The sequence below is a fragment of the Theobroma umbraticum genome, unplaced genomic scaffold, assembly GCF_002168275.2.
Source record: "Theobroma umbraticum cultivar Fairchild unplaced genomic scaffold, ASM216827v3 scaffold_30.0, whole genome shotgun sequence".
In the NCBI taxonomy this organism is placed as follows: domain Eukaryota; kingdom Viridiplantae; phylum Streptophyta; class Magnoliopsida; order Malvales; family Malvaceae; genus Theobroma; species Theobroma umbraticum.
This window is the reverse complement of record NW_018397254.1, coordinates 1,983,756-2,005,536: the sequence shown is the minus strand read 5'-3', so window position 1 is coordinate 2,005,536 and position 21,781 is coordinate 1,983,756. Positions and strand designations below refer to the sequence as shown.

At 37.2% G+C, this 21,781-nt stretch overlaps 4 protein-coding genes and 1 pseudogene across 12 annotated transcripts; 3 read left to right on the top strand and 2 right to left on the bottom strand.

Annotated features, from left to right (window-relative positions):
* Nucleotides 1-218: 218 nt before the first annotated feature.
* LOC110415226 (5-amino-6-(5-phospho-D-ribitylamino)uracil phosphatase, chloroplastic pseudogene) lies at nt 219-2,807 on the bottom strand (annotated as a pseudogene). Of its 2 annotated transcripts, XR_002445084.2 has the most exons (3): nt 2,643-2,807; nt 801-2,305; nt 219-621 (listed from the first exon to the last, which is right to left on the bottom strand). The product of XR_002445084.2 is annotated as a 5-amino-6-(5-phospho-D-ribitylamino)uracil phosphatase, chloroplastic pseudogene, transcript variant X2 (transcript). The 2 variants fall into 2 exon arrangements; XR_016351310.1 differs by lacking the exon at nt 219-621 and having other exon boundaries at nt 716-2,305.
* A 368-nt stretch (nt 2,808-3,175) lies between these two features.
* On the bottom strand, nt 3,176-5,723 carry MS1 (RING/FYVE/PHD zinc finger superfamily protein). The gene is made up of 3 exons (XM_021426802.1): nt 5,417-5,723; nt 4,652-4,937; nt 3,176-4,562 (listed from the first exon to the last, which is right to left on the bottom strand). Exons 1-3 carry the CDS (start codon nt 5,721-5,723, stop codon nt 3,176-3,178), a joined length of 1,980 nt encoding a protein of 659 aa, XP_021282477.1.
* A 787-nt stretch (nt 5,724-6,510) lies between these two features.
* On the top strand, nt 6,511-8,738 carry LOC110418917 (RNase P Rpr2/Rpp21 subunit domain protein). Its single transcript, XM_021431737.2, has 2 exons — nt 6,511-6,920; nt 7,872-8,738. The coding sequence occupies exons 1-2, from the start codon at nt 6,640-6,642 to the stop codon at nt 8,455-8,457; spliced, it is 867 nt and encodes a 288-aa protein (XP_021287412.1). The 5' UTR covers nt 6,511-6,639; the 3' UTR covers nt 8,458-8,738.
* A 983-nt stretch (nt 8,739-9,721) lies between these two features.
* Nucleotides 9,722-14,725, top strand: LOC110429243 (ASI1-immunoprecipitated protein 3-like). Its single transcript, XM_021445184.2, has 8 exons — nt 9,722-10,219; nt 11,139-11,201; nt 11,297-12,049; nt 12,201-12,335; nt 12,428-12,511; nt 12,988-13,047; nt 13,150-13,236; nt 14,144-14,725. The coding sequence occupies exons 1-8, from the start codon at nt 9,872-9,874 to the stop codon at nt 14,384-14,386; spliced, it is 1,773 nt and encodes a 590-aa protein (XP_021300859.2). The 5' UTR covers nt 9,722-9,871; the 3' UTR covers nt 14,387-14,725.
* Nucleotides 14,726-16,401: 1,676 nt separating this feature from the next.
* Nucleotides 16,402-21,085, top strand: LOC149527694 (bromo-adjacent domain protein, putative (DUF3527)). Of its 7 annotated transcripts, none has more exons than XM_089783461.1 (3): nt 16,402-16,528; nt 17,738-19,646; nt 20,172-21,084. In XM_089783461.1, the coding sequence occupies exons 2-3, from the start codon at nt 17,766-17,768 to the stop codon at nt 20,496-20,498; spliced, it is 2,208 nt and encodes a 735-aa protein (XP_089639587.1). In that variant the 5' UTR covers nt 16,402-16,528; nt 17,738-17,765; the 3' UTR covers nt 20,499-21,084. The 7 variants fall into 7 exon arrangements, with proteins under 7 accessions (XP_089639587.1, XP_089639586.1, XP_089639594.1 ...); XM_089783460.1 differs by having other exon boundaries at nt 16,402-16,533; XM_089783468.1 differs by lacking the exon at nt 16,402-16,528 and adding an exon at nt 16,622-16,808.
* Nucleotides 21,086-21,781: the final 696 nt, after the last annotated feature.

Genomic DNA, 21,781 nt, shown 5'->3' with positions numbered 1-21,781 from the left:
AGAAAAACCATGTACCAAAGTGGCATGGCATTGAAGTAATGAAATAGTTAGAAATTAAGATTGCCTGCTCCCATAAAAGAAAAAGACAGAAACTAGGAAAGATTCAAAGCAGCAGGGCAATGATAGCGCAGATAATAGAAGATATTGGCAGAGATAGCAAATTGACTACTCGTTTACGAAGAACAAATGATTTAACTCACAGCAAGTATTATTTTGTAGGTGTCAGATGTAATTACGTGCACGTTACTTGGTCACACGAGAAAACAAATCGGCTGCTTCTGATTGTAAAAGATTGTAGCTTCCACTCTTCTGTGGCGGCAAATACACGCTCACATTCATTGTACGTCGTTAGCAAAGAGGGCAGAGACAGAGACCCATGCGTCGTAGCCCTTTTGCGATCTTCAAACTTGAACAATTCGATGCGGTAATCAAAAGTCATATGCTAAAAAGTCAACGCTAATGTTCCATTAGGAACGTGGCAGGACATTGTGGCTCTCTGCTTTGCTCTCCAAGTAGATGGCTAGCTGCAACTTTCCCACCATTGCACTTGGGTTAGTGAAGGTTAAAGCCTTTGACAATCTGCCCTGATAGTTGGGCTCCAGAATTACTATTCGTTTGATCCTGAATGATTGATAGGGATTTTTTGTTTTAAATAAAGAAGTAAAGAAATTGCAGATGATTTTTTTGTACACTATCAGCAGTTCTCATGGAGAAATTGGCCAATTTGCAAGTTAATGTTGAATTAAAATAGAAAGAAGCATCAACAGGTATTTGAAGTTCTAAACATGTTTGATACAAACCATACATCCATGGCAATCTTGTGGTTGTCCAATGCGGACCACCCTTATTATTTTCTTCTTCCTTTTGTTCCTACTGTTGCTGTACACATAAATGGAACAATAACCATCAAGAATCATAGAAAGCACATTTTAAATCTGTACAATTTTCGGGGGTTACTAGAAAATACTGTCATCAACCGCTGTTGAGGTGGATGGGCTATCTTCTTCCTCCTCTGTCTCCATCACCAACTTTGGCTCTCCAAACCCAAATTCAGCTGACTCTATATCAGCAAGGTTCTTTAGATCAACAACTGAAAGCTCATCTAAACGCCTTACCACCAGGTCTGCAGCCCCAAGCTCGTACACACAATGCTTGTTTGCAACAGCCACACACTTCATCCGCGCATCATGGGCAGCCTCAACAGTCTGATTGGAGTTCCCAAAGACAATGCAGCGCTCAGATATAAATTTTAGAAGCTGTGCAGCATATAGAAACATTGCTGGGTCGGGTTTTCCCCGATAAACATCCTCTGCTGCCACAATGGCATTGAAGCAGCCTTCAATTCCAATTTTTCTGATTGCAGCCTCTAGAGTTTCTCTTGGACGAGTAGAGACCAAAGCCATTGGTATTTTGTAATGCATCAAAACATTCACAAACTCACTAGAACCAGCACAAAATCTATAAACCCCACCTTGCAAAGCTTGGTACATGTCTTCCTTCCTTGCAGCCATTCTTTTCACTTCTGCCGGGTCTCTTGACCAGCACAAAATTTCAGAAATTGCTTGCTCATTCTTCATCCCTTCTATTCTTCTGAGTGTAAACGCTGGAGGAGGGGATTTGCCTTTTTCTTCAGCGAGAGCCAACCAGGCTTGCTCCTCAAGCTCAGGGTTATCTTTAATTATAACTCCTTCCCATTCAAATATAGCAGCAAACCAACCACAACCCATCCTTTCTTGACGAAATAAGGGGTTATGTAAGGAAGGACGATCAGCTCTATTCTCTGGCGGCCAAAATTTAGGTTTTCGATCTTTACCAGTGTCAATTCCATAGTTCCGATTCCTTTGAGTTCTTTCTTCCTCTCTATATGCGTGCACCTCCTTTGTCAGCTCTATTGCACGAGCCTTTACCAATGAATTAACTAACCTATCAACTTTCAATCTTGGTAAAGGATGAGAAAGAACAATTCTTCTACCAATAAATTCTGTTACTGGGAACTGACAATTACTTGATTTCTGTTTGCAGGAAATATCCCTAACAGAAATTCTACCATGCAAAGGCTGACGCCCAAGAAGAGATGTTGTTGCAATTGACTCCATCACCGCCATGTTTACCAAAGTAATAGTATGTCCAGCCCCGACTAAAACTCAAACTTGACAAATGCCCCTTATGCCACCAGATCTTTCTTGGTTCTTTGCAGAATGCAACTGGTAATTATTGATCAAGAACCAGAAAAATTCAACTTTCCTCAAATATGCACCCCAATTCACACATCAACATCCAAAAACGACCAAGCTATTGGGAAAAGCTGCACAAAAGAAGTTCTCAAATGATTCTTTCTCTTTGACCATAAAAGGGTAAAGAATAAAACAGCTCCTCTCCCAATAAAAATGCCAACTTCATTATCAAGCTAATACTTCTAACATCCCCGTCAAGTCAAACTAGGCATAACCCATAATCACAAACAAACCAAATTCTCAAATTAAACAGAAAAAACAAGTACAAAAAGCAATACAAATAAAAACCCAAAAAATGAAAATTCAAGAGAAAGGCTAAAAAAGATTATATAAATAGAAAACATGCAATGATTGCTATTATTATAGCTATTACAAATTAAAGGAATAAAATGGATTATAAAGAATAACCTGGAAGGAAAGAAGCGCGGACCAATGTGAGACAAAGAAACAGAAACAGAGAAACTAGATTCTTTAATTAAGAATCTGTGAATCTCCCTTTGTATTTGTTCCTACAAGAAGAAGTTGGTTTCGTTTTTCTTTTTCATATTTCGTTTTTTTGGCGTGTGGTTTAAAATCTTTGAAGAGGAGTAGAAAAGAAAGCCGGTGGAAGTGACCGGCTAGCCGTACACCTGTCGGTAATAAAAACTCATTTTTACATACTTGAACTAGGAAAGATTTTTTTCACTACATTAGGAAATTTTTTTTTTTTGCTTTTTTTTTTCTATGTTAGTACATATTCTTGGGATTTAGCAGTATTTGTTTTGTTTAAAACGTTTAAATTTACAGTAAATATAATAAAAGATGATCTCCGTATATCTTTGTTGTATAGTATTTATAAAAAAAATTACATTGGAGAAGACAATTGAATTGTGGGTCTTTCCACTTCAAAAGCTAGAAAATAGGATAGTATAAATGTTCTTAAAACATGTGTAGGGTTACGTTTATGGTAGAGAAGGCAAGAACATAATCTTTTCCTCACATTGTTTGCAGAGGAAAACATGTGGGATTTCTTCATTATTTGGAATTCTAACACACCTGGTATGCTGCCAAACTTCACAGATATCACATAAGATTAACCGTTCACCATCATCCTCTTTGGCTCCACAAGGGCATTCCACAATGCGACTGTTTAGTCCCCATTCACACATCATTACCTCATTCATGATCATTCCTGTTTGATCATCGTTGCTGCCGACAACAACAATTTTCTGACCCATTTCAACGGATCCAAGGACCAAATCTGATCCCTTGGCATTCAAATTCACTATGGTCTCCACAGCAAAACTCCTTAGTCTCCAGTACACTTGTCTGAAATTCTTCTCCACCTCTAGCTTAAGGTCTTTGATTGTAGCAGTTTCTTGTAAAGTGACACATTCACATGGGAGCATTGGTTTCTTTAACCCTTCATCAATCTCTTCATCGTTTCTCAATATAACTGCACAGAAGAGCTTGAATTTCCCATTCAAGCTTGATTTGACTTTCATAGAAAGTTCTTCACTATATTCTTTGACAAGAAATTTGGTGTCAAGAATTATCCTGGCTGCCATTGGTATTGCAGAAAAAATCCCTGTGCTCAGTGTTGGCTTCTGCTCTTTCAAGATATGCTTGAACAAAAAAGAAATGTCCTTCATTAGTTGAGCCTTTGTAATCTTACAGCTAGGTATTACTTTGGAATTGCTTAAAAGGAGGGTTTCTGGGTTTGGAAATACTGTGGAAATATCTTCCAGGCAATATTCCAGTACTTTTGTTACAGGGTTTAAGCAACGACGAACCAAGTAGTTTCCCACTATGTGATTTCCAAGTGACTTGAGAACAAAATCTAGCAATCCTGTGTCACCAATATAAGCTCGTGCAGCATCCCTTACTTCTTGCCTTGAAACCCACCTGAACTCAGCCCTTTTCAGAGCTTCAACAATCACCCGAGTGGCTGCTTCAACTCGCTTGGGAGACCATCTGCAGCTAGTCTCCACCAGGATTGCAGGGTTACAGGAATCAAAAGAATTTTCTTTTGGAAGTCGTGACCTCAGCTCTAACATGAAATCAAACAGGTCTCCCAGGGTCACCATGGAATGGTCAGCTAATGCTTGATACCTGGAGAAAATGACCGAAATGTCATTATAGGAAATGCTGAGATGGTGATTTAGCAAGCACAAAGGCATCCCTTGGATTGCTTCTATGGCTTTTTGATAAATTGGCTCATTCACGCCATAGCATCCGCGCCCGAACTTGTATCCCCACCGACCAAACCATGGCTCGCCATATGCTACTCCATGAAGCAATCTCAATTCCATGCCTCTTTTCGTTGAGGTGTCATTCAAACTCACTTTCCTAAGAAATTATGCAACGACAGTTTTCCAAGTTAACTTTTCATGAACTCAGTGGTATGCAAAGAAAATGTACAAGAACAAGCTAATTACCTAGCCTGCAATCCGGTGCACAAACGATCCCAGAAATCCATGATCTGGTAGCCAGCCAAGTCCGAACCCATCTCCACCCCGTTGACACATAGCAAATGCCCAAATCCATTTGAATGAAAGACACCGTGCATTATATGGCCTTGTAATTCCACTAAATTGAACTTACCCTTTTCTGGGTTTGGGTCATCAAGGTTGCTTTCTCCACAACTGAAACATGCAGCTACGGCGTCTTTAGATGGTAGCAAGAAATGGTACTTCTTATTGCAGATCATGTGGCAACCCCAGCCTGTGCCATGATGAAATTACTTACAATTTGTTTATGCTAACATGAAAAAGGATATCATTAAATTCCTTTGCTGAATTACAAATTACTTCAGCTCAATTGTTTACGTTACAAAAAATCCATCATAATACAATGGAAACAATCTTTTGGAAGAAAGAATGAAAATGAGTTGATAATGATCATAATGCATAAAAATTCTTTCTCATCATTAATAAGTATATTTAATTGATAGTTCATTCAGCATTATTTATAATCAATTAAATTTTATTTATGAATAACAACAGCCTGATCCTATGTGACTAAAACTCTAAATTAATATTATGTTCGTACATATTTTATTGTTGATTATGTATTGTATATTAATTATTACATACTAAGTAATTAATGTGAAAGAAGTACTCCTGGCTAGCTCAATTTAGTGGATATATTAGTATAAAGAAAAGACGAAAGTGAAAAATGAGATGAGAGAATTCAGACTTCACCAACATATTGGCAATGCTTGCAATAAAGGCTAATCGATGCCTCAATCGGTTCTTCAACAACAAACAACAGTATATGCAAAGGAGGATGGCGGTGGACTTCGAGCTGAAACGACCAGCTCAACATTCCATTGCATAGATTGCTCTCTAGATGCCCATATTCTAGAAGTGCTTTCACGTTATCCCTGAATGACCCGTCGAACTCAACAGGACAACCATTCTCACCGAAACTCCTGAACTTGAAAACCCTCTCCCCCCCTCTCCTCCTCTTCCTGCAATACGCAGCACCCACGTCCAAATGTGATGACATATCTTGAAGAAAAATATGCGGGATAGTTTCTGAGAAATTCAAGCTTTGAGAAGGTATCCCAACATCCTTAGATATACTGCTGCATGGGGTCACACAGATAATGCCTGGAAATAAATTTGGAGAGGATTCAAAAAACAGATCATCAAAAAGTTATCAAATTAAAGATGAGGGGATGAGCTCACTATCTGCATGAACTGTTTCAAAAATCATAACTCCCCATGCAAATCTATCGCCACTGGCATTTCTCAAGTTAATTAATGGTGCCACGCTTGGATCATTTGGGTATATTAAATTGCTTTGTGTTCCGGCAATTTCTATGGTCAGCTGATCACAGCATGTTGAATTTGTTGATTTTATCTTTTATAAAGGTTTCCACGTAAACGCAATATTTCTCCGCCAACTACCCTTTGGACGTACTCACAAGATCTTCCTTGCTTCACTAGTTTTATGTTATTACAACATCTAGATTATGTCGTATATTTTAATCGGGTGAAAAAATCATTTGTGAAAGTTATATTAAGCACTTAAATAAATGAAAACTAATAATCATAAAAGTATTAGTTCAATATTTTAATGTATGAAAAGTAAAAAAAAAAAAAAAAAGGAATATCTTGATACGTTGCACATTATGCAAGTAAATTGATATAAAATATTAAAAAATTTTAATTAGCAGAAAAATGAAACGACATCGTTTTCTCCACGATGAGAGCTTCGCTTTCCTGCTTGCACTACGTTTAAAACGACACGTTTTATAGACAGCGTCGTTTTACGAACAGATTGTTTTCTAACGTGGCGTACTTCTCGTGAGGTTTCAGATTAAAAACAAAAATCGAACAGAAGGACGCTGGGAAAGCTTACGGAGATCTTTAGACTATTAACTGTTCGACGAAATTCTTCGGAGAAAGGAAGCGGAAACATGGGGAAGAGAGGAGGAGGCGTAAAGAGAGCAGCAAACAGGCCATCAAAGTTCCAAAAGACAATCTCACTGAGAGAAGAAGCGAGCGGCAGGAAGCAAACCAAAGGCGGATCGACCAACGTTAAAGCTATATTGAAACACGAGCACTTGCAAAAGCTAGCGGTGTGGGCAAGTGGCGAAGCTTCAATCCCTTCTTTGGCTTCCTTTTTTGGGCACCAATTGGCCGCTGATGGGGAGGCCTCATCAATCCCCCCTGACCCTTCTCTCTTTCCTTGCCAGAGGTTACTATTTCTTTCTTTTCCTTTTAGTTTCAAAGAGTCAAATTTGTTTGTATCTTCTGGCACTGAACTCTACATGTGCTTCAGAAATTTTAGAATCCAACTTCTAGAAGTAAATAAAAGTTGTTTAAGATGCTCCGGATTGCATTGTCCTTGAATCAGCTTCAACTTCAATAGCAGAATGCAATTGACTGTAACCACTAGATAGACCTTAGCGTTTACTCTTTAGACCTTGGTATGCACACTATCGCGGTAAGATGCATCGGCTACATGAAATTGACAACTACCTGGAAAAGGTTCTTTGTTGGATTCCCCAGTTCAAGTTTGTAAATTGTTTGATGCAGGGTTTGCTAGTTGTAAGTCCTGTTGAGGGAGGTTCATGGTGCACCAGTTTGAGCTGAGATGTGACTGGTTTTGAATGAGTGAATCTGCTCCATGCAAGGGGAAAAAAGGGTTCCCTGTCATTCAAAATATTAAGAACTATTGCCTTGCTTTCTTGTTTACTTATTGATACTAGGCATACGTGTCTATTTTAAATGTCTGTTCTAGATTGAACTTTATACATAATGCTTCATTGTCAATCAGGTTGACATAATCTGCAATTTATTTTCTCCCATGTTGATCTTCAAGCGAATAAACTAACATGTTGGGTTCCTTATGAGCATTCATTTCAATGGATCAACTGATTGGTGACAACTTTATTATTTATAGTCTTATCTTGTATGAGCTAGAGAAATGCTATCTAGATGTTTCTTTTAGCCTTTTAGATTTGATCGATACTTACTGTTAAGGAATAAAGACATTAATATCAAAATTAGATTGGCAGATCTGTTTCTTGACTTTGAGTATCTAGGTTATTGAATTTTCCTTAACCTATTCTCTTTTACTCTACTGTCATGTTGTATGCAGTAGGAAATATGTGCTGCCCTTGATTTTCACTTTAATGTTTTGCAGATGTGAGACAATTCTTCAGCCTGGCTTTAATTGCACTGTCCGCATTGAAAAGAATCGAGCAAAAGCAAGGCATACACGTAAGAAACCTCATATTTTGACTCAGAATAGTGTGGTCTACAACTGCCACTTCTGTTCACATCGGAATCTGAAAAGAGGGACTCCAAAAGGCCACATGAAAGAGGTGTACCCTCCTAAGTTGAAAGCATCTTCAATCCCCAAAGTTGTCAAGTCCAGACTTAAGAATGTTACCAGCTCAGGTAAAGAAACAAACAAAGATGAGCTTAATAAGGTGGATGTAATAAGTTTACCAACAATAGCTGCTGAAGATCCAACCGCAGATGGTCCAATGACTCCTTTGTCAAGAGGTAGGACTTTGTTGGATGGGAAGAAGAGAAACAGGAGCAAATCTGGGTCTAAAAGACCAGCTGAATCCGAAAACAATGCCACGACACTAGATGCTGGAAAAACTGTTGGTACTTCAAGTAAAAGGAAGAGAAAATCGTGGATGAGCCTTAGCGAAATTGTTCAGAGCAGTGAGGACAATCATGGCAACGTTCCCAATTCTAGAATCCCATTCTTGTTGTAAGTAGGATGATCTTTATTGTGATTCATGACAAGTGATCCCCAGGAGATCAATACTGGAAGGAGACACAATTACAGATAGATTCAAGTTTTGTTCATAGGATAGTGAGTTGTAATATACTCTTTTTGTAAGCAAATTAGAAAGCTCTGTTTTAGTTTAACAAGGAGCATTTTGTTGTTTGGAATGAGTTTCTTTGCTTGTTAAAAAGGAAGGAAATTTGTTTATATCATACATGAACATTGGCAAATGCAGTTGGAATCATCATGGGATTTTGATTGGTAAAATGTTATAACTTCTCAGATGACCATTTTAAGTGCTTATATATTGTTTTTTATTTATCCCAAAATGTTGATTTGATTTTTGAATTTTTGAAATTTATTGACTCTTATTAGATGTTCTATTAAATTTAATGATTTTAATTTGGCTTTGAAATTTTCAATGATTTTTTTTCAAAAATTTATTTCAATAAAAAAAATGTGAAATAATTTTTTTTAGATATTATAAAATTAGGTCAAATTTTTAGTTACTATTTATATTTTCTCAAAATGATGGATTTAATACATGTACAGCAACTTGTAAAATTTGAATTATTGATTTTTTAAAATTAACCTTGTCAGTCCAACTATTAATGCTGTTAAATTTTTTTTGTTATTTATGTGACATGGTATTTAATTGTACTAATGTGGCCTTCATCCAAGAATTGCATAAAGTTTTCGAACAAGCTTATTGAGACGATTAAAAAATCCAAATTCAATTATTCCTCAAACTAATGCCACAATCGAATTGGATTTTTTGAAATTACTTTAAATTATGATAAGATCGAAAAATCAACTGGAAAATAGAAATAGAAATTTGAATGGAAACATCACGTTGACATAATCATTATATTATCAAATTTGATATTATATCATTACAATTAAATACGATTATGTTAACAAAAAAATGAAAAATAATTAGATTATATTAAAAGAAAATAGATTGATATTATTAATTTAAAAAAAATATGATATTTAATTTTCATAAATTATTATAAATAAATTAAATTAATTATTTTGACAGACTACAAGATTAATTATATAATTTGACCTAAAATTAAATTCTATCAACGTGTTCTATTTAACAGAGGGTGTCTAATCTAACCAGTAACCATAGCTGCTAATTACTATGGAAGAATCTGGAAAGGAGTGGCATAATCGTAATATAACAAAGAAAGAAAGCCCGACTTCAGAAGCCAAAATCCATAATTTATATAAACGTCAGAAAGGGAGCAATTGTTGGGCGTGGCGGGCTCACAATTGGAGAAGCCCAAATTTCAATTTATAGTTTGTACAATCTCTGCATTTCCAAAACTTCCCACTAATCATCACTTGTAAAAACCACTTGAAAAACCCGTGACAATCAACAGCCTTGGTCGGAAATGGGGAACCGAAGGTTCGCTCAGGTGTCCACTAGCGACGAGGACGAAGCCCCGTTACCCACTCGACGGTCTCGGTCCGAAGACAAGAGGCAAGAAAGGAAGAGGAAGAAAATGAAGCTACAAGAGGAGGACGATGAGGAGGATGAGAAGAGGGAATTAAAGAAGAAGAAGAGGAAGAAGAGGCGAGACGAGTATGAAGAAGAAGAAGAAGAAGAGGAGGAGGAGGAGGAAGAGGGAGTACAGGAGGATGCGAAGCCGATAGGTGAATCTGTTAGGGTTTCTGGAAAAGGGAGAGGAAGGAGGAGTCATTATGAAGCTTTTGAGTTTGATGGCAATCGATATGATCTCGTAAGTGCAATTTTGCGTTTTAGTTTTTTAGGGTTTTCTTCCTTGGGAATCTCGTTTAACTTTTTGCCTTCTGAATTCAGGGGTTTCCTTTCTTAGTATTTGTGGTATTTTTGCTGCATTGTTTGATATGTTTTGTGGGATTTTAGGGTTTCGAATTTTCTCACTCCTGTTTATATGAATTAATGATCTGACTTGCTCGTTGTTGTTTAATTGTGCGATTGGTTAGTTGATTTCAACGTTTTTAATGAATTTATCAAGTACTTTTGCGTTTTTGAGTGGCTTTATTTGCTTGCCCTGGGTTCATTTTTTAATTATGAAGAGTTTGATGGAAAGGGTTGTTGGTTTTAATCTTTCTTGGCAATTTGTGTTTTCTGTTATTTTCAGTTGTAATTGGGGAAAAGTGAAGGCTTTTTTTTTTTTTTTGTACATTTGTTTCATAGATGTTGGGATTTTTCATTTGTTCTTGCCTTTCCAAGTTTGTGAATGGTGTTAATACTTTCTGTGGCTTCTCAGGGATCGTGATCAAAGAAAGCTGAAGTGAAATACTGATTCTTGGTTTAATGAGTTTTGCTTCCTTTTTTTTGTTTTGTGATTACCTTCGTAGATAAATGTAATCAATATGCCCTTTATGTTTATTTTGTTGCTTTTTTGGTGCATCTGGATGGAGCTCATAGCAGTAGGGTGAGAAAAGAGTGTGGTCTTTGTGCACGCTGGCAGAACTAATCTTTTGTGAATTTTAAGAGACTTATCTTGTAGAAGTGCTTTGAGAAAACCTACTGAAGATTCTTCCGGCCCATTGTGGTGGCATTCTGTTTTTTTCTGTTTCCTTCAGTAATTTGGAAACATGGGTTTATTTCTTGCTAATTTATACCTTTGCATCTTTGTGTCATTATTTATGCTTACTAGTGCTGGTCTACAGGAGGATCCTGTTCTTTTGGTTCCTGAAGATAAGGAACAGAAGCCTTATGTCGCAATCATTAAGGTAATTGTGTTGCCTGGTGCTTCCTTTTTATTTTCTTTGTAAAGGCTTTTGAGTCACTTTCCTTTGCATATAATGGAGCTTTTGTCTATTGATAGGACATTAGTCAGACTAAAGATGGGAGCATTATGGTTACTGGGCAGTGGTTTTATCGCCCTGAAGAGGCTGAGAGAAAAGGTGGGGGAAGCTGGCAATCGCGTGATACACGAGAGCTGTTCTATAGCTTCCACCGGGATGAGGTTCCAGCAGAATCTGTGATGCACAAGTGTGTGGTGCACTTTGTTCCCATACACAAGCAACTTCCAAACCGTAAACAGCATCCAGGTTTTATTGTGCAGAAAGTTTATGACACTGTGGAGCGAAAGCTTTGGAAACTAACTGATAAAGATTATGAGGATAATAAACAGCATGAGATTGATCTTCTTGTTCAGAAAACTTTATCACGTTTGGGAGATCTCCCTGACATTGAGACAGACGATACTGCTGCTGTTATTGATCAGGAAGATCAGTTGAAGGCAAAAAGAACTCTTAGGAAAAAGAACATGGCACCTCTTGATGTTTCGAGGGATGATGAAGGAACTACCAGGTCTGATCAACATCTCAGAGCTGAAACTCCTGGAAGCTGTACAAGTAATACCACTGAATACTACACAATTTTGTCAAAATTTAAGGTCCTAACTGGAGAAACCCATCGTGATAAGTGGATGGAGAGGCTTCTCCAAGGAGTTCAGTACATGTGTAGTTCTCCTGATATCGATGACAAAGGAAAAGGTGGTTCTGATAGCGTGGAACGTGAAAAAGGCACTAAGAGTTCTGGAACTGCGAATGGATCTCTAGAAAAGACTTTAAATGTGTGCAGTGTTTTCTTGCCTATGTTTAGTTTCTCTAGTAGGGACATTTTGTTTTTTTCCAGATGTGATGACTAATAAGGATTGAATGGTAATTGATGATTAAAGAGATATTATGATTCAGACAATATTTATTGTCTTTTTTTATTTGCAGGGTGGCAAGTCTTTTCTGTGGCCAGATGCTGCTGTTCCTGCTGTAACTGCACTTGAGAAGGCCTCACATGATTCTCTTTCCTCTGATTTCCAGAAATATAACCAGAAGTTACGCCAGCTTGTGTTCAATCTGAAGGTAGAGGGCTCTCTACATATGGACCACTATGCATATCTTTCCTTGCTTGCATTTCTGATGATATTGATTTTGTCATTTATTCTGTTCGGCAGAACAATCCATTGCTGGCGAGACGTCTATTAAATGGAGAACTGGAACCTTCAACAATACTTAACATGTCACCTAATGAGTTAAAGGTGTAGTTTACTTGGTTGTTGATATCTCTTTGTTAACAGATTTTTTTTATAGAGATTGATAGCTACTTCATGTAGGTGGAAATGTCTTGAACATGGCTACTGAGTGATGCCAATATGAAGGACTTTTTCATGCCATGTGTCTGAAAAAAGTTAAAACTTACAATGTTTTGTGACTGTTTCTTTCATACCCAATTCTACTTGCAAAATATACCTTAATTCTTTCTCTTATATCTAGAAGAGTGATAGAAATGCAATGAAATATACCTTGTAGAAGTTTGGAAAATAGAATTTTCACACACGCACACACACATTTGTAGATACTTATCTTATTTGTGGTTTCATCTATAGTCAATTTTAACTCTATAAAGAACTATGGCATGTAATTATTAATCCCTCACTTTATTGTATTGATATGCCTTTAGGACGTCGGTTTATAATGAGTGAAAAAATATAGTGACTAATGATTTCAATTTTAGGAGGGTTTAACCGCAGAAGAGACAGCGAAAAAAGAGCCAGATGAATCAGAGCGCATGCAGGTCAGTTCTTTCTTCCGGAATTTTGTTTAGGCATAAGATTTACTCAGTGTTTGTTGCATGGTTGACATGTGCTCACTGCTTGTTCTATTACTGTGAAAGCAGATGACTGATGCTCGGTGCTCAAGATGCATGGAATTTAAAGTCGGCCTAAGGGACATTATTCAAGCAGGACATGGAGACCGCTATCAGGTTATCTCAAACTTTCTTCTCCCATTCAATCCCTATAACTTTATTAAGTAGAAGAAGCTGTGATTTCTCTGATGGTACTTAGTTGATTGGGCTAGTATTTCTTTCTCTGTGTTTCCGTCTAGCTAGACATTTACATGCACTAATTATTGAATTTGTTGATGTATAAGACATGTTATAAGTGAAACTGCAGACATGGGTTTGGATCTCTATGCATAATGTTGTCAACATCTCTCTGGATCATGCATGCTTATTTGTAGATTTGTCTGCTTGTGTTTTGAGTTTTAGAATTTTGTACAAACCTTGAGACTGATGACTAAATGTTTACTGACCTTATTGAGCAAGAGGACATTGTTTTTTGGGTAGAAATTACTTCTTGTAAGAGCATAATGTAGGCACAGGTGTATATATCAGAATTACAAGATGGTATTGTAATAGTTTCATTGTTGTCTGAATTGGATATAGACATGGGTCTTGCTTCTTTGAATGTCTAATTGAGTTAATATTTATAAATTTGACAAGATAGAGCATATAGTGTATAATAAGCATAAAAAAGGATAATTATATATTAGGGATGGGGAAGGAGATTAAGAGACACTAAGCTTACAAAAAAAAGTTAAAGATGCCAATTATGGATTAACTTAAGCATGAGTGTTATGACTGGAATTTCTAGCAAGTATTTGGTTTGTTGGACTGGCATCATTTTATGCTGGCCATGTTGACTAGATACCTTGAGGTAACCGCATGCAGCTTAGTACTCTATTTACTATGTTCACTATAAAGTCTCTCGCTGTTTAAGAACCTAAATTCCAGGTTATTTAAACAGTGTAAATTTTTTCTTGAATGTACATACAGTTATTCATTTTAGCTTTAAAGATTAACATTCTTTGAACTTCCTTTGGGGATTCAGTTGGAATGTATTGCTTGTGGGAATTCCTGGTATGCTTCTAGAGATGAGGCATCATCACTTACAATAGAGCCATCAAGTTCTGTCAGGGGAGCTCGCATGGGAGCATCAGCCATGACAAAGCCCGAAATTCTTGAGAAGAAGTTGGTTAGTCCTCGGGAGTCATCAGTCATGACTAAGCTTGAAATTCCTGAGAAGAAGCTGGTTAGCCCCCGGGAGTCTGAATCAACAAAAAAGGTGGAATAGGAATTTTGCTGGGTGTTAGAAGCAAATTTGATCTTGTACAGTTAAATGGTGTGTATGTGACCTAGTGTTGTAGTTAAGCAAAGAGCAGGGTTTTTACCATTAGTTAGTCATTTCGTTATAGGCATATACATACATCTATATGGAGGTTAGGGAAAGATTGAGATTTCAGCAAGAATTCTGAATTTATTCTCAGAACTCAAGTTGAATTAAGTGATATTTCTACAATTGACTGAATGTATAGGAACGGTGGCAGCACTTTAGCTTTTACGAAGTGATTGTAACAACATTGAATCTTACCGGAGCTTGGATTTTAAATATCAATTTACTAATTTTCAGTCATGATTTGCATTGTGCTTGTACCCATTTTCACCAAATTCTTCTTCTGATTTCTCTTATGGGGGTGGATGACAGTGGATGCTGCTTTTTCTCTATTCAACTTTTTCCAAGAAACGTGGCAAGAGCCTTCTGAAGAAGGCTTAACATTATGGAGTGGGGTTGCGTAGGTTGGCGCTCACGCAATCAATCAAATCTTTGCATGGATAAATATGGCGGCCATGCCCAGTTTTCTGCTGGTTGCCAATTGCGAAATGTTAATGCTGCTTTTATAGCAAGAATTTCTTCTTTTCATTTACCAACTAAAAGTTAAAATCCTCTTAGCCTTGCAGCCATGCAACCAACCTTTGCAATCTCCGCCGCACCCATCTCAATTCTCGAGTAATTATTTCAACTTCAGAGGCATAATTTACTGATTTTAAATAGTAAAATATATAAATATATTTTAGTATTTGATTTATTGATTGTTATATGATTTTTATTTAAATAAATTTTTTTAATAAAAAATTATAAAGTATATAAATATTTTGTCCAAAAAAAAAAAAACAAAAGAGTAAGAAAATAAGCGATCGAAAGTAGCAAAAACCAAAGAATCAGAGTAAAGAAATGCCCAACATAAACAGGCAGCAGATTCCCGTGGGTTAGACGTGATCGACCGCCCTGCGTTCGCTTCCTCCCGCCTAAACCCATGACAGGCACGCCCCCTGAATTTACCATTTCCTCCTTCACCACCAGTCATCCCACTTCCTATAAGGGAGTGCCACTTGCTCTCACATATCTCTCTCTCCAACTACTTTTGAAGCTGAATAATTGTCCTTGTCTTTCCAGAAACAAAGTTAAGCATCAAATTGGGTCTACCTTACACTAAAACCTTTTAGCATTTTGTCCTTAAATTGTCCAACAAATCATGGTTGATTGCTTTACCACCCCAAAACAAAATATCCAGCTGAATTTTGCCTTTCAATTTAAGAGACTTGAATGTCTTGTCCTACCTCATTAATTTGATTTTAGGACACATTGAAAGATAGGAAGGAAGGGTCTAATCCTTCATCCTCTTGTCCCATTGAAACATAATTAACTTTAACTTTGTCACGACAAATGTGGTTCCAAAATTTATTACTGAACACCAGGACCATTTTACTGTAGAGCTCTTTACCAAGTCGTTGGAACATTATTATTAGTCTTTTAACATATTTGGGGTATTTTTGTCAATTAATTTGGTCCACACCATGTATTATTAGGGGGTTTATTGTAATTACAGTGGGGCAGATCCGGATTTATAACATTAGTGCCTTAATTTAAGTGATTATAATTGTTGGAAACAGTTGAATTAATTATAGGAATCGAGTCTTGATAATGTGCAGTTCCCAAAGCTATAAGATAATAGTACTGTGCCAGTGATACAGACACCGACCTCTTTTTAAGCAAGGAACCAATCCTCTTGATTAATGGCTGAAGTGAAAAACCAAAACTACCCATGATAATGAAATGAGACCAATATCATTTTTTGGTTATTATTGTCTTTTTAAAAAGGTGCCCTCATTAAAACTTACCCTAATCTTTAGCTGAAAAAGGTGTAATTTAGCCAAAAAAAATAAAATAGAATAATAAAGCTAAAAGAGAGAAAATCACACACATCTACAGCATGGCCAGCAAGCATATGATGACTTGAAGCAAGATTGCTTTTTTACAAGACATGAACAGAAACTGAGCAGCTCATTGTCTCCCTTAGAGCTCATGTGAGAGAAAACAAATACTAACACTTCACTCTCACTCTCACTCTCTTTCTAAACACAATCTACGACACAGGCAAGGCATGCTCTCTCTCTCTCTCTCATGTTTCTTTCTCTTTCAAACAACTCATACTTTTTGTATCTATTGTGCTTTTGTAGTTATTGGACCAGTTCTTGTTGTGTTGTGTTTTTTTTTTTTTGCTTTTACATTGTACTTTTGTTTTGTTGGGTTCTTTTAGAATTGTAAGTACTCTTTGAGGGTCATGTCTGAGTCTTCTTTAAAGAAGGGTTGTTGGTGTTTTCTTCTTTGCTTCTTGTAGATTCATAAGAGACTTTGAGCTCAAGAGTTTTGAGGGGTATGATTGCATCTACTTACAGTTTGTTGGGTTTTCCTTTGAAATCACTTCTGTAAGATCTAGTGGGGTATGCCCATTTTCTCTAGCAATTTGTTTTTTGCCACTTTTTGTTGGCTTAGAATGCAAGTGAAAATAAAGTTTTTTTTTTGTTTTAATAATTGTATATAGCCTTTATCCCTGTCACTTTACTCATTTTTCCTGTGTGTATAGAGATCACGAGATTCCTTGTTGGTTTAAGGTTTTTGGTTTTATGAAATCACTGCCAGGTTTTTTTTCAAGTTTTTCTGACATTAAAGTTTAAAGTCGTTGATGGGATGCATGCTTTTCCAAATGAAGGTTATTTCTAAAGTTAAGATCACTATTCTACTGCTTCAAGATGAGAAGATTTGGAGATTATTTGTTTCATAATTCTTTTTTTTTTCTTTCTTCCCTCCTCTCTCTCTTACACGAACATATCAGTTTTGCTTGTATGTGATTCTGAGATTTTGAGTTTGTTGTTGACAATGTATTTGCTTGAACATTAAGATCTTAATTGAAGCCTCATTACTGATATTTTTCTGTTCTTCTTTTCTTTATTTTTTCTTTTGTACAAGGACAAGGGCTGTTTTTCTTTCAACTATTTTGGAAACATTGTCTTTTTGGTGGTTTATAGGATATGGTCAAATAAGCGTGAGACTATAGCATGGGGCGACTTGGTTCACAATGAATCAATTTTATATTGATTGTTATTATGCATGATTTAAAATTTTCACTACAAATCTGCTTCTGTATATATGTAGTCAAGCATATGCCAATTAATGGGGCATATCTTGATCCTACTTTGGTAATATTAATTAGGAAATTAATTTTCCCCTGCCTTAGTGAAGATGCTAATATTCTGTTTAGCTGGTATGTCAAACCTATGTTTATATGACTTGCATTTCTTGCAGGACTGTAAATGTATCAAAGGGACTAGAGATGGATTCAGACTTAGACAAGAACTGCACATTAGGTCTGAGTCCTAATACTGTTCTTCCTACTCCTCGACAATGTTCAAACATTGAAAAGAGATATCCAAAAGGAAAACCTGGTCATAAAGATGATTTATTGAGGGCAAAGGAGGCGTTTACTGAAATCAGCTTTCGTCGCTACTGCAGTGCTTCTTGTAAGAGCATTCCGTCTAGACCTGTTGGGCCAGAAGGTAATGCTGAGCTGAAGCGAGGTTCCATATACCAAAGCTCCAAAGAGGTAAGGAAAATGAAAAAAACAGATACTGTCGAGGGAAGGAGAAATATTGAATTATCGTGTAGTAGTGACAGCTCTTTTTCCTTCAGAATTGTCGATTCCCTTTGTAACTCAGAAGAGGAAAGCTCACAAGAAAGAAATCCAGTGATGTCCTGTGGCTCAAACTTGAAATCAGCATCTATTACCAAACCATGCTTAGAAACATGCACATCAGATGGCTTCATTGAAATCTGTCTAAGTTCAAATCAGAGAGGAAAACAGTCTGCGGAAACTGTAGGGACAGATAGCAAGAGGGACATTAGTTTTGGGTGTGAACCTGTTGTCAGTCCTTTAGATGACGGTAATGACCTTGTTGGAAAAGACAGTGTTAGCAATCTGCATAAGTCACACTCTGCTAAGGTCGAAGTGCCTTATTCACCCTCTTCATCAGAAAGTGATTGGTTCTCCAAAGCCAGCTCAAGGGCCAGATTTAGCCCTATTAGAAAGATGTTTGATCCATTCATGAAATCAAAGTCTCTGAGAAGTCCTTTGGGTTATGTAGCAGAAGCTGATAATTTCAAAACTATTGGGATGGAAAACATGAGAAGAAATAGGACATTTAGAAAATCTTTGTTGCATGACTTCTCACATTCACCTCAGAATTCAGAATTGGATTCCCAGTTTATCAAGAAAGATAGCGTTCAGTCACCAGTGGCAATCTCACCAGTTCACCTACATGGTTGTCTGAAGGTGGGAGTTAAACATGGGGCACCATTTTTTGAGTTCTCAATGAATCAACCAGAAGATGTGTTTCTTGCTAAAACATGGAAGGCAGATAATGCTTTCAATTGGGTGTATACCTTTCACTCTATTGGCAATAGAAAGAAGAGCAATGCCAGCATATGGGGATTGATTGATAGTAGCAAAGATTCTTCAATTGTTGCGCAGATGCAAGTTTCCTGTTGTTTGTGCTCAGAAATTAAAGATGGTGGGGTTCTTGACAACTCCATGGTTACGGAGTTTGTTTTGTTTGATATCGCACATGCAAGACAACATGTTTCAGTCCAAGGATCCCCTGGGTTTGATAAAACCTCTACTTGTTCTAGTCCAGGCTTGGCCATGGGATGTTATGAATCAGATGATGGCTCTAATTTGGTGAAGCTTAGAGATCACTTAAATCTTGCTTCTGACCGTGATGAATTTGAATCCCCAAGTAGATCAACTCCACGGTTACTTGCCGATTTGCATCCGAACCTTGAAATTGCAGCCATAGTCATTCAAGTACCATTTAAGACGAGAGAGAGCTTAAAATACAGAAGAGGGGATAAAATAGGTGATGCAAGGCATTTGAACATGCTCAATGTCTCTATGGTTGAGGAAAGTAAAAGCAAGATACAAGACAGCGGGAGTCAAGAAAAAGTGAAGGTGGTTATTCCAACTGGAAACCATGGCTTACCTAGTTCTGAGACCCAGGGTCCTTCATCACTACTGGATAGGTGGAGGATGGGTGGAGGCTGTGATTGTGGTGGCTGGGACATGGCCTGTCCCCTTGTAGTTTTTGGCAATCCCAGTATAAATTGTTCTGAAGATCAACCACTGGTGGACAGTGAGCGGCCTTTTGAACTGTTTCTTCAGGTAAGGTTTTAGTTTTATGCCAAAGAAAATTTCTCACAAACATAGCTCATGATGAAAATTTCACTGTCAGATTATTGGATAAGGATCATGTTAATATCTTTTAAAAGAAATGGTTTAGGATGCTGACTCCAGATGAGAGGATTTGATCTTGGAGATTCTGCTCCATCTGCAGCTTGTGGTCTGGATAGGGCTCTATTTCTATCCCTGCTCAGTGTTATGACTGTGTTTGAATGAACTACAAAATATGCTTGTATACACAATGTCTAGGTGTCTTTTAGCAGGGTTCTAGAAAGCAAATGGAAATGATTTCACCCCTTTTTTTCTGTTATATCTTTAAAGTTGAATCACTCATCTATCAAGATGGTTTGAGTTGTTGCTCAGATGCTCATGTGAATAAGATATGGAATTTACCATGACATTTATAATTAGAAAGCACTCTGCTTCTCAGAGATATTTTGATTAATGGTCATTTTGTAGATATGATTAAGCTCTCCCTAGACTAACTTAATTTTAATATTTGTTTAGGGTGCCAAAGAGAATACACCAGCATTGACCATGACAGCTATTGAGGGAGGGTATGCAGTTGATTTCCATGCAAAGTTATCCACATTACAAGCATTTTCCATTTGTGTTGCTATATTGCATGGTACAGAAACCTCCGCCTGTGCTGGGGAGGCACAAAGCAAACATTTGTCCCACTGCAATTCACTAAAAGTGCTTATTGAGGAGGAAGTGAAATTCTTAATAGAATCGGTCACAGAGGAGGAGAAGAAGAAAGTCAGCAAGAAGGTGGAAGCAATCCCACCATCTTATGTGATTAACCCTCCGTTCTCTCCAATTGCTCGCGTTTAGACTTGAAACAACTGGCTTGTTGAATCTAAAATGGCCTCCCCATAAAACCTGTTGTGGCTTTTGGAGTGGCTGTTGCTGAAAGCAAGTGAAGGGGTGGAAATGTTAGCACTAAAAATGGAGAAGGGTGAAATATTCAGCCATTTCAATCGAGGGTTACTGTACAGGGATGTCTATATTCAACGGCATAGATCGACATCTTAGTCAGTAAATCTGAAATGCCTGTCTTGAATACTGTCAAATGGGTTAACAGATTGGTTGATGTGCAAGTTTCTGCCACAAACTCGCACAAGAATTTCTTCACTGCACTATTGATTCATTCTTCACTTCTATAAGTAGAATTAGAATAGAAACACCATACTGTCCATATTGTAACTTGATAGCAGGGGGAAAGTAGTCATGTAGCTATTGAGACTTCTGGAGATAGAAATTTTCTCTCATTGTACTTGTATTATATTGAGGCTATGGAGGCTTTGAGGGTAGTAGTAAATCGTAGAACATTTTGCCTGAAAGTCTTTCACTATGTCTGGAGCCAAAGTAATTTAAAAGTGAAAAACATTGTTCACAAAAAGTTGTGTATCCTTCATAATAATAACCTACTTTTATCCTTTTTTTTTCTCATATTCCTTCAAGTTGCTCACCGGTTCCTCTAACCTTTTATCCTATCTATCCTTTTATCTTTTAACTATTTCCCATTTTCAATAATTCAGTACTTCTGCCAACTCTGAGAGATCCACTCTGTGTTCTCAGATTGTTTGTTGACTCGTCTGCCAGAATAACTGTTGTGCTCACAGGACATGTAAAAACTTTGTGCTGACCACTGAGCGGTTCTTCTCAGGAGTCTGAACCAACTCTGTCAGTCTGTCTGCACTGCAGACTTCATCGTGTTGGAATCACCGTGACTCATTCCCGTATATTCAAGCACCAAATGAATGGCCCCAAGATTGCTGATGTACCCAGTTCCATTATCATGTTGTAAATGCAGCGAAGCTGATGCATTCACCAAAGCTCCATAGATTCACTTCAAAGGAAAAATGTTCCCATGCGGAAATGGACTTTTTGTCTTTTTCTCCTAACTCATTGAAAGTGAATGATCGGAGTTATTTTAAGACTGAAGAGTACTGCTGCTGAGAATACACGCATACATCATCACACTGAAAAATCCTTTTGCTTTGAGTCCTTTCCCTCCCGATTGCAGTGCATGATTAAAATCTAACGGTTATAATTAGTGCAACCATATTTGATGGCCATGATTCAATGGAGCCCATGGGAGGTCATTACAAAAG